At 41.0% G+C, this 11,971-nt stretch overlaps 1 protein-coding gene across 1 annotated transcript; it reads right to left on the reverse strand.

Annotated features, from left to right (window-relative positions):
- Positions 1–4,695: 4,695 nt before the first annotated feature.
- Positions 4,696–11,587, reverse strand: LOC149830408 (delta(12)-fatty-acid desaturase FAD2-like). The gene is made up of 2 exons (XM_090016498.1): positions 11,458–11,587; positions 4,696–6,062 (listed from the first exon to the last, which is right to left on the reverse strand). Exon 2 carries the CDS (start codon positions 6,017–6,019, stop codon positions 4,886–4,888), a length of 1,134 nt encoding a protein of 377 aa, XP_089872624.1. The 5' UTR covers positions 6,020–6,062; positions 11,458–11,587; the 3' UTR covers positions 4,696–4,885.
- Between the last annotated feature and the right edge of the window lie 384 nt (positions 11,588–11,971).

Genomic DNA, 11,971 nt, shown 5'->3' on the forward strand with positions numbered 1-11,971 from the left:
TTTAGATTCCACAAATAACGATTTCTATTCACTGTTTGTCAACACAAAAATAAAAAACGACTAAGCTGGTTTCGATTAAAATTCCTATTTGTTTTGATGTGGTTGAATTTATGCACACGTGTTCACTGCCACATGAGGGAACTGCCTCACTCTGATACCACTTATAGATGCGTATGCATTTGCCAAAGGGCAGACCCCTCTTGGGCGTACGCTGTTATGCGGTAAATCTCCACTGCCTTATTCTTTTGATTACAAGCTCTTTGCCTTTCAGTGATTTTCTTTCTCTAAAAAGTCGATAACCCAAGTAGGTAAATCTGTATACAAATCACCACATGCACACTACTCTTGTATGCTCCTCTGGCCTCGTATAGCCTTACTTGTAGTCCTTGAAAGTTATTAATCAATCTACCACTGGGGTTTGAACCTGCAACGTCCCAACAAGGAGACAGCTCTTACCAACCACAGGAAGCCCCATTGGTGCCATCATCCATCTTTATTCAAAGATGGACGGCACTTAAGGAAAGACATGATAGGTGTGGATCTCAATGGTTGGCAGCCTTTGTGGGCCATCTGTCGTGGCAACCAACACTGATAGACAAAGCCTTAAAAGAACATAACTCAAACAAGAAAGCCCCCACCTAAACCCTTTAATTTTGACAAAAAAAAATATTTGATATTTGACTAAAAAATATTTGATACCAATACTAATAAAGTGCACCTATTTTGGAGCTCCACATGATCCGAACCTGAATCGGCTGATTCACCTCAATTGTTTTCAAAACGATTCAAGACCCGATACCATATTGACAGCATTCCCTAAAACACTTGAGGTCCCCCTACCCCACCAAGAAGTATAAGTATTGTACCAACAGGAGCTTTGGGTGGTTGGTAGGAGCTGTCAGTGCACGAATCCTTGTGGTAGGACGTCGCAGGTTCAAAACCCAGTGATACATTTGAATAATAACTGGTGGCCCAAGCTTGCCTTAAAAAAAAAAACAACACTGGATGCAAGATTTATTAAGGCTGTCAATTGAAAACAATGTATCTATGGTCCATTGGTTAAGCCCACAGCTTGGGAAAAATGGTTTAGCACATTAGGATTCCTTATTCAATATTGTGGCGTCCACTGTCCTTTTTTCTATGGTCCAGACAGCTTTCACAGTACAACTTGCCTCTTTTTAGAAAAGAATAAAAAATGCACATGATAAGATAGGTCACAGGGACACGACATTTAGATGGCGTGTCTCACCTGACACGATTGAATACTGACACCGACACATACAGACAATATCTTAATAGTATTTTAATATTTTTTAATGTTTTAAGGTATCATTATAATAGAAAATTCATTTTTAATATTTAAAATATCAAAAAATAGTTTCTATTGATTAAAATTTAAAAAAAAATCCATGACCTCGTGTCCTATTTTTTTTTTAAAAAATTGAATTTTCACGTCAAATCCCCATCATGTGTCCTCGTGTCCACATGTCTTTGTGACATAAATGATAAGTTGGTCTTATATGGCTCCACATACGAGGGAATGCTACCCGTTTGAGGAAAGTATATTTTCTCCCCCATCAAGAACCACATATTGGCTGGCCTCTGGTTGCTAAAGCCCTTGAGGTCGCCTCTATCCAATGGACAGTACACCTAGCTTCGACCTTGTGGCAAACATGTAGGTTTTGAACTTGTGATGTTCCATCAATTTAATTACATTCACAAGTGGCCCCTACAAGATGACCATATTCAACTGCGCAGGTTTAAAATCTGCAACCAATGATGAACACACGGCTCTTCTTCTGTAATGTTTGAGTGTTTCATCAATCAAATCTTATATATTTATTTTTTATAATTTATTTAGTAGAGATTTTACATGATCTAAGCATGTTTTTTAAAATGTTAAAAATCAAATGCATTTAAAATTTTACGACACAAATCATTGCGATCATTGATTTTTAGTGCTTTAAAAAACACATCTAAATGTCAAAAATTCAGTGTAAAACATGTTGGTTACTATTTAATACATGCTTAATACATTGTATCGAATTTTTGAACCATGAATCGAATCAAGGGTTAAAAAAATCAGAGTATAATGTATCAAAATTTTTAATGCATATTCCTTGATATCAAATTCAGTTACAGTGACCTCACTCATAAGTTTCAACTATGTGGTTTAAGAGGGTTTTGTAACCCAAGAGTAGTCTCTCTCTCTCTCTCTCTCTCTCTCTCTATATATATATATATATATATATATATATATATATATATATATATATATTCATGTGTCCACAGGTACACGGAAGCGCACACGGATTGTCTTGCACGTGATGCTTCATGTGCCACATTCCTGACATGCATGCAAGCCTATTGCTGAGAGTGGATCCTGTCAAAGGCTGGGTGAGATTAGCACGTTTACAACCACAAACCCCACTCGTCTTTAATGTATCTCAGGACAAGTGGGACTCACAATAAGACAAGTGGGGTTTGTGGTTGCAAACAGTGGGTGAGATTGTGTTTGACCTGATCCACTCTCCTATTGCTTGTATCTTGTCTATTTTTGTGCACATGCAAACATCAAGTGGCAGTTAGGGCTCTACAACAGCACGACTGTACAAGTATCTGTCAATATTGTAAAAAAACTACAATTTAATGGACTCATGTTGGGTTTGGCCTTATAGTCATAAAACCATTGAACAGGTGAACAAAACTGTGGTCGGGGCATCGCCACAAAAGTTTCCGGGGGCGTTTGATTCGTGGATAGGGGAGGACAAAGACAGTGTGTCCTGTCCTGTTCTGTTCTTGCTTATCCCTCACAGCCGGAGACACATGGTTCAACATGTGTCCATACTGTCATGTCTTCCCTATTTCAAGGGTGGATGAAACAGCGTGGGGCATCAAATTGCCTCCTGCGGGTATGCAGGAGACGTGCTGTCCCGCCTGTCAGCGTATCCTGCATTTGCGTGGGTGCCCGGGTGCGCATCCTGCGGCAGGGTAGGACACCGATTCAAACGCCTCCAATGGCAGCCAATTTCTCTTTAAAAATTTGAATTTCATAATGTTCTTGTATGATTATTGGTTGAAATATCGTAAAAATGAATAAGTGATGAATTAAAAATATATACAAAAATAAAAAATATAAAGAATAAAATAGTATTTTTTTGAAGAATAAATATCAAAATAAAATTATGACATTTCATTTAAATGGTCAAAATATCACGATAACACGACCCTATTGGTTGGTGCTGCAGGCAGGTTGTGAGAGTGCTGAGATGAAGGCACCAAATCAAACCCTATTGGCACGGGTGCGTCCGTAGCTTTAAGAGGTAGGTGCAGTTAAGGCAGGGTGGTCGTGGGGCCTTTTTCAGAATTTTTCTCACTTGGACGAGGGTTCCTCATCATAAAAAAAAGAAAAAAAGAAAAAAGAAAAATCATTATCTACATGCAATCATTCAAGATATCCCTATGATTGCAAGTTGCCCCCCTCACGTCCAAGCAAAATGGTTGATCATAATCCGATGTGAAACAACATCCACCTCATGATCAGATCTGATATCTAACCTGGTAGTGATCATGGGGATGTAAATGAGTCGGGTTCAAGTTTAGATGTGAGTGAAAACAAATCTGACTAATCAAATTTCATTTAAAGAGATTCAAGTTGTGAGTCACAATCGAATATAAAATCACCCTTTTGGTGCAAATATAAAAAGGAGAGTACGAAAGACAGCTTAGCTTCATCTCACAGATGCATAAACTCCCATCCCAACAACCAGTTTCCAAACACCCACCACCAAGGTAGTTTGACCATGTCGCTACCAAATGCATAAACTCCCATCTCAGCTCTCAGTTTCCAAACAGAGCCTACAACTAAATCTCATCATGTGATACTGAATCCGACCGGTTATGTACTCGTCTACCAAACCCCGATTAAACATATTTGGTTTGGTCAGATGTCCAACACTGACCTGTGTAGTTGATATCTCTAATTAGAGACCTCCTACCATTGGTTCATTTTATATGACCTGACTTTTTACCATGAGGGGTGCATTTGGATACTTCTTCAAATGAGAATTCTCACTTCGTTGTAAGAAACTAAAAACAATGAAGACAACCAAAACAATTTTTTTTTTGGAGAGAGAATAAGAATCTTGGGAGCTAGTAATCACGTGAGCTCATATGTTTTTTTATTTTCTAGCAACCTTTTCTCAATATCACTCATATCAAACACCGAATTTTCCCAATCAACCATTCAAAAAAATGTTATCCAGAAAAGCCCTCAAATAAAAAAGCCCATAAAAAAAACAGGAGAAAATTTCCGGCTTTACATTTTCAGTCTATATGGAGACCATGAAACCCACGAGCTAGCATAACTCGAGCACCAATTCTTTGGGGCTAAACCCTCAAAACCTGTCACAGAGATACTCCAATTTATTCTTGTGTCGTGTCCCTACACATGCCATTCATAATGGAAAATTATACAAAAATAGTCTGTCACGTGTCCTTTTTAGGTGTGTCCATCCATGTGACAACTCAATACATGAGTGAGTTTCCCTATGAAGAGATGATACTCCATAATGCCTGCCTAACACACATTCAACAAAAGAGTTGGCAAACAGGATGAGGAATGAAAGAATCCAAGAGGAACCACATATTTGTGGTTTAGGTACTCCACCACAACCAACAAAATACCACAATCAATGACAAAGGGAAAGGTACTGATTTTTTAAATTACTGAGAAAAGGTACTGAAATTCTAAATTAGTGATCTCACTAAGACCAACTATAGAATCAGTACACTGCAATCCCAAACACTGCCCACTAAACAAAAAAGAAATAAAAAACAAGAGACCAAATTAAAGCACCCAAACTCTTGATATCTCACTAGCAGCTCACAGTTTATTCTTGTACCAAAACACACCCCCACCAGACTTGTTATCAGCCTCCACATACACGCACTCCCTGGCCTCTCTATACATGGCCTTGTAGATGGGGGTGCCATCAAAATGGAAGTACTCTCCAAGTATGGGCCTGATGGCCTTGGTGGCCTCCATTGCATGGTAATGCGGCATCGTCGAGAAGAGATGGTGAGTCACATGTGTGTCTGTAATGTGGTGGAACACTGTGTTGAGGATGCCGTAGTCGCGGTCCACCGTGGCCAAGGCGCCCCTGAGCCAATCCCACTCGGAGCCATCGTAGTGAGGCAATGCCGGGTGCGTGTGCTGCAGGAATGTGATCAGCACCAAGAAGCCATTGACTATCAGCAGCGGCACCCCATACACACAAACCAGCCACCAAAAGCCATAGGCCTTGGATAGCGAGTACAACCCATAGCACGCAGCCATGACCCCCAAGTCGCTAACCACAATCTGCACCCTCTCTCGGTCAGAGAAGATCGGGCCGGAAGGGTCATAGTGGCAGGCAAACCGCTCATAGGTGCGGCCAGAGACGTTGAAGGCGAGGTAAAGTGGCCAGCCGAGCAGGAGAGATACAGCAAGGGTTAAGACGCGACCAGGCGGGTTGTTGAGGTACTTGGAGTACCAGGCGAGTGAAGATTTAGGTTTTGGCACAAACACCTCATCGCGCTCGAGGCTGCCAGTGTTCGAGTGGTGGCGCCGGTGGCTGTACTTCCATGAGAAGTAGGGGACTAGAAGGCAAGAGTGAAGGATCAAGCCCACGGTGTCATCAAGCGCGGAGTAGTCAGAGAAGGCATGGTGGCCACATTCATGGGCAAGGACCCAGACCCCAGTGAGCACACAGCCTTGGCAGACCCAGTAGAGGACCCAGAGGATGGGGTTAGCCAGGGGAGGCAGGAGGTGGAAGAACTGGGTGGAGTAGTATAGGATGGCCACAATGGTGAGGTCCGTGATCACGTAGGAGAACGAGCGCGGGATGGAGCGTTTGAAGCAGTGTGGGGGAATTGCCTTCTTGATCTGTCCAATGGTGAACGGTGGCCTGTCCGTTGGTACGCGTTCCAGGGGGTTGGGTTTCTGAATGGGTACGCTCATCCTGCCACCACCGCCCATGGTGGATGCTAAGGGACGTCAAGTTGGTGAGCTCGGTTGGTTCCTGCAAGAACAGAGACTTTGAGAGACCAACATATATAGTTGTAAATGCTTATGCATTAATACCAAGTTAAGGAGGTTAGTAGGCTTTGGAAAACAAGGTTTGGCACAAATTTAGACGATTTGAGAGGTTAGGCAAACCAAAATAGCAGAATAAAACAGGCAAAAACAATATACAGGTCTCCTCTTTGAGAGCGATTTATGAACTGTCCCTTTTCCAATAAAGTAACAAAAGCCAACATATTTTTCAGTGCCATAACTCCTTCCCAAACAATACCACAAAAGAGAGAGCTTTCTTCTGCTGACCCAAATTTCTAGAAAAAGTAAACTGTTAACCAAAAGCTTTTTATGGTAGCAAACATAATGTAATCAATGACATTGAAAAAAAAAAGAGGCAACAAAAAATTAGAAGATCAGATGAAGTTAGATGAACGTAAGAACTACGTCACAAGGATACTTAAATTTATGCCCGTATCGTGTCCCTTTATATTCGAATGGAAAACATAACAAAATGACATCCTTTTTTGGGCATCCACAAGACATAAGGATATATAGTATTGATCATGTCCAACATAGGTTTGATTTAATGCATATCCAAACGCACCGTCTGCATGACTTTTTTATCAACACCAAGGAGCCACCAGCCTCGGCTTATGTAAGGGGCATAACGCCCATGAGAATCGAACCCCGACTCCCCATACGACACCTGAGGCTTGTTCCAACTACGCACAAGCTCTTCTGGTGGGGCCCTCTTTTATTGCCTGGCTCAACCTGACCCTGTCAAATATGATGTACGGGAATTGCAGTTTCTTCTTTTGTTACCTAAAACAATCAATGACCCTGTCTACAAGAGAAGGCGTTGGAGAGATTATGCACCTATGTACGACACCATCAACCCATTAATGAAAAGATGCATGCATCACTACATGACCCATGGAAAACCATACCCAATCGAAAGGAATAATCCAACCAAACGGCATCTTAAGAAATGCTAAAGAAATGCTTGGTCAGGAAAGAGGGGCAATAAAAAAAGAGAGGAGTTTCTTGCTTGTCTGCTACGCAAAAGATGAGGCGAAGAGGAATTTGTTATTCGTGGTCTTGGTTGGTATTGATAAACTCATGGGATTCGATCTCCTCACGCATCTTACTGCCAAAGAGACAAGAGAGAGAGAGAGAGACGCCTTTTTTTAACAACCACCCCCAAGAGAGACAAAAAGTATGATCTTAAAGAAAAGAGAGTTCAACCTCCCCCAAAATCAGATAGACCTAGCCGTAGTCACTGTCGCTGTCCTGGTAGTGTCAAACTCTGTGGGCTTACCCCCTTGCCATCGGGAAGCTGCCACGTTTCGGCTCACTCAAAGGGTGACACTCATGCGATTTGAACCTAGACCACCTGCCTAGCAGCCTAGGTCCCATCCCATTACACCAAACCCCCTTGGGGTGAAAAGTTTCATTTGAAACAAGAAACCATAACAAGAGCAGGGAAGATAATCTGCCAAATCATGAGGACCTGTTCCGTTGTTGGGCCACCGTCCATTTTGGAGTTCAACGGCCAGCAAAGCTGACCACAATAACATCATCATCAGCACTTTTTGTTGAGCCCACAACTTGCACAAGGGTGAATAGACGGTGGGGTTGTAAAGAGCATGTGATTTGAAAGATCACAACGGTTAGGTTGGAGGTTCATCCATGAGATGGGCGGCAACCAAAAGACCAACGATTTTCCTTCCTTGGTTTTCGGCCATTCATTTTTTGTGTTTTGGATGTCATTCATTTATCTACTGTGTTTTGGATGTCATTCATTCATCAACAAGATGAACGACTCTTAAAATTTTTGTAGCACCTGTCAAAGGCAAACTATCCAAACATGGTGTTTGGCGTTTGGATTGTCCTTTATGCAGCATCCAAGGCCCAAGTTTGCTCGTCCCAAAACCCAGGAATATTATGGATCTCACACCGGGAAAATGATTGTTTTTTTAACCGACCATATGTAATACTTTCCTCAGAAAGAAATGGCTCGCCTGCAAATGTAAAACATGAAAGCTTTTTTGCTTGAAAGATCACACACCCCCAAATCAAAACAACACCCTAGAACAGTTCAAGTATATGAAACAGTTGGTTGGGTTGCCAAGACAGGGAATACACACTAAAATGCATGGTAGACCACAAACTTGAATGGGCCTAACCATCAGGCCGGGTCAAATCAAAGAAGCAATCAAGAACAACTCGAGCCCACCACATGACCTAGTTTGAAAAACCACCACAAGTTGTCGACAGTGTAAAACCCTATGAGTACTCTCCATAGGAAATCGTTTTTCATTAGTTTCGACCTTGCAGCAAGAGGGCACAAACTTCGGGCATCAAAGTGATATCCTTCAACTTGAATGCCTTAAGCTGACCAACCAAAGTAAATGGCAGAGCCCATGTAGGCAAACAGCCGAACTTGCACAAGCAATCCATGGTTCAACCCTTTTTTTTTTTTTATGTATAACCTGAAAAAATCGAATCCTACACAAAAAACCTGATAGCACTGGCCCAACTTGCCATACTTTCGATTATCATGCTGACAGCATAGAACTCCAAGGCTAGGACCCCCTGCCATCAAAGCCTATGTTGGACATGCAAAGAGTGACAACAATGGGAATTGAACCTTGACCACCCATCTTGCAGCCAAGGCTCCATCACACTAGGCCAACCCTCCTTATAGGCATAAAAGGTTCGACCTGAAGCCAAAGCAATCACTGGGTAAAAAAAGACTGGGTTCAGTTGCTCCAAGTCAAGGCCTACCCATATGTAGGGGTGGGCAACGGGCCAAGCCAAAAGCCCGGTTTGAGCCGGCCCATTGGAAAAACACCAGCCCACGGCCTGCCCATTCAGCCTGTGGGCTTAATCGAGCTGATATATATATATATATATATATATATATATATATATATATATATATATATATATATATATCCGAGCCAGGTCGGGCGATAGGGCCAATTGCCCACCTCTACCCATATGGCTCCAATTTTAGGGTGTTCAGAAAACTAAGAAAAACAGGAAGACAGAGCATGTGAAGGAGACCAAAGCATCCAAGAAAAAAGGTCCATCTCAATGTCAGAGGCTCACGAGCAGAGCTTTTTGAGCAAAGCATCACCACTCAATAAATATGTTCCCCACATAAAAAAAAATTAAAAGAGAAATTTTCCAAAAGGCCCATCTCTTAATCTCAAAATACAGTTTCACTTTTGCCTTTGTGAGAAAAAAACCAAGTATAAGCTCAAGCTTTTGGGGAAACAGTCCAAACCCTAATCACAAATTCTACCCTTAAACTTTAGGATACGTTTGGTTCCATCACATGATATTTAGAGAGTGAATCATTTGCTTTTTTTTCTTTTTTTTTTTTGCAAAAGCACCCAAAAGTAAAAAGTACCCTACGAAAAAGTGAAGCTCAAACTAGAGTTGCTTTAGAAAGTGAATCTCATTTGTGTGAGAAGTAGAATTTCTCATGAGATTTAGAAAGTGAATCTCATTTGCACCCCCACAAGCAACCAAAAGGCATTATTTTTATGTCATGTCTCTAACCAAAGAAAGTATCTCAGTCATTTCATATTTTCACCCATGTTTAACTTTTGAGTTAAATGGACCAAAGTCACAGTATATGTCTTCTTGAAGACTTAATTCATAAATGTTGGGTCTGAACTTTTGAGTTTTAGAAGGCTGGGTCTCCCACGAGGGTAGGGACTAGTTGTGTTTGTTCACAAAGGTTCCATTTGTTTGGTGGGAGCCACTTATGAATGCCACCATGTCGACGAGACATCACAAGTTCCAAACCCATGGACATGACATTTATACTCCAGAAACTGAGGTGGTTTTCCTTGGTCATCAAGAAAAAAAGAAAAGAAAAGAATAGGTTTGTGTTAAGAAAATTTAAAACAAAATATGCATGAGTGCTTATATAAGAAAATAAAAAACAAATATTACACAAAGAGGGAAATTACCAACATGAAAATGGTAAGGTTAGTATGGTCATTCGGTGCTTATGCTTTTATAATAATAATAATAATAATAATAATAATAATACTATTATTATTATTATTATTATTAGAGTTCCATTTTTAACTGGTTTTCAGAAGAAGAAACCAACGAATAATCAGACTTTTTGCTTTATATAGGGACAACGACTAAAGTGGCCATATGTATTCTATAAAAGTAAGAAGAAAATCAACAAACGAAATGACGTACATGATAGGGCCAGGAAATTAAGAGAAAATTGAGGGAGCCAAACAAGATCTGTAACCAAAGAAAACATGAACACGCAGAGAAAAAAAAAAGGAAAATAGCTGCAAATTTCTAATTAAAGAGTATGAAAATTTTGGCATTTTTTCGCAAGAGGCACATTAACTGAAAATTCCAACAACAAATCAACAGAGAAAATGGCAACTCCAGAGATTTTACCATATCATCGAAAAAAAAAAGGAACAAATGGGTCTGAGGTCGCCATTGCAAAACAGAGGGAGGGTCTATTCTCCAACCCTATTTGTATTCACCCACTTATCCAGAAAACAGAGATAAGTTGGGATATCGCATTACGGGAATCTCGACTTATCCCAGTTTTCCGGATAAGTGAGTCCATAAAAAAAAACCTAAAAATGCGTCTGAAAATAGCGAAAAGGAAACCGAAACCTCAACAATGAAACCACCGATAAGTAGATCTAACATCACAGTAACCCAAAACCATTTAATTATTTTACAAAATTTTCCAAAAAATGAGTTTTTTTTGGGTAGGCAGCAACTAAGAGCAAATTTACCATAGGATAAAAAATATGTTGGTATATTAAATCTCCTTAAAACGACAAGAAAATGGTGAAGATGTATAGCTCTTGGAAAGATGTAACAACCAAATTGCAGGAAATACAAAAAGGAAAATAATAAAAATATTATAAAAGAATTATATACCCACCAGATATCCGAAGCATCTTTCATGCAGCACAGAGAGAAGAGAGAGATCTTCGTGTAACAACAATGGGGTCTTCCGAAAGCACCCATTTATCCAGAAAATCGGGATAAGTTGGGACATTTGCAAATCGCATTGCACTCCATAATACCGAACCCCAACTCCTCCACACTTTTCTGGAAAAAGTTTGTTGATTGATTCCAACCACACCCACATGGGAATGATGTCACCTATATCTAACAAAAAAGCTCACCTCTGCTCCCCCAAAGAAGGATAAAAACAAAGTGGGAAAAGATGGGAAATTGCGTGACGGACAACAATCCATTTCTCCATCTTATCCCACCTTTTCCAGATAAACGGGTGCATTACCCAACACCCACTCAGAAAATGAACCCAAAAAACAGAGATCTTCAGAGAGAGAGAAGTGATTAGATTTTGTCAAGGATGGGATTCGTACCTGAAACCTGTCGACCCTTGTGGAGAGTAAACAAGGAAGAGAGAGAGAGAGAGTCCCTGACCAAGCCAAGGGGGGTCACACCTTTCCCTCTCTCTACTTCCCTTCGCCCTCCCCTGCCCACAAACCCTAGTATTTAAAACCGATTCTCATCCCCCCTCTTGTACGACCCGTGGGACCCATCTGGGGTTTCAACTTGTCCTCCTCTGCGAGTTAAATTACTGATTTAGGTGACACGTGTTTCATTCCCATTTGCTAGCTCCTGCACGTACACGTACGCGTAATCTCTAACGATTAACCCTAGGCCACCAGCCGCGAAGAACAAGATCTAGCCGTCCGATCAAGAACCGACCATCTCGGCCGTTGTTCGCACGGTCAACAGCACCGTGTGTGGGGGGCTCCGAAGGCATGGGTTTTTGAGTCATAAAATTAAACCCTTAATTAGTTGGCATTTTCAAATATACTTGCTGCGAGCTAGCGGAGGTTTCGAGGTGTTTTTTTGCTAATCTGACTTGGC

This window comes from Nuphar pumila, chromosome 8, assembly GCF_984573655.1.
Source record: "Nuphar pumila chromosome 8, dmNupPumi1.hap1.1, whole genome shotgun sequence".
NCBI classification, from domain to species: domain Eukaryota; kingdom Viridiplantae; phylum Streptophyta; class Magnoliopsida; order Nymphaeales; family Nymphaeaceae; genus Nuphar; species Nuphar pumila.

Excerpts from the sequence above, each read along its gene's own strand:
- LOC149830408 (XM_090016498.1), bottom strand. The coding sequence starts at position 6,019 with ATGGGCGGTGGTGGCAGGATGAGCGTACCCATTCAGAAACCCAACCCC.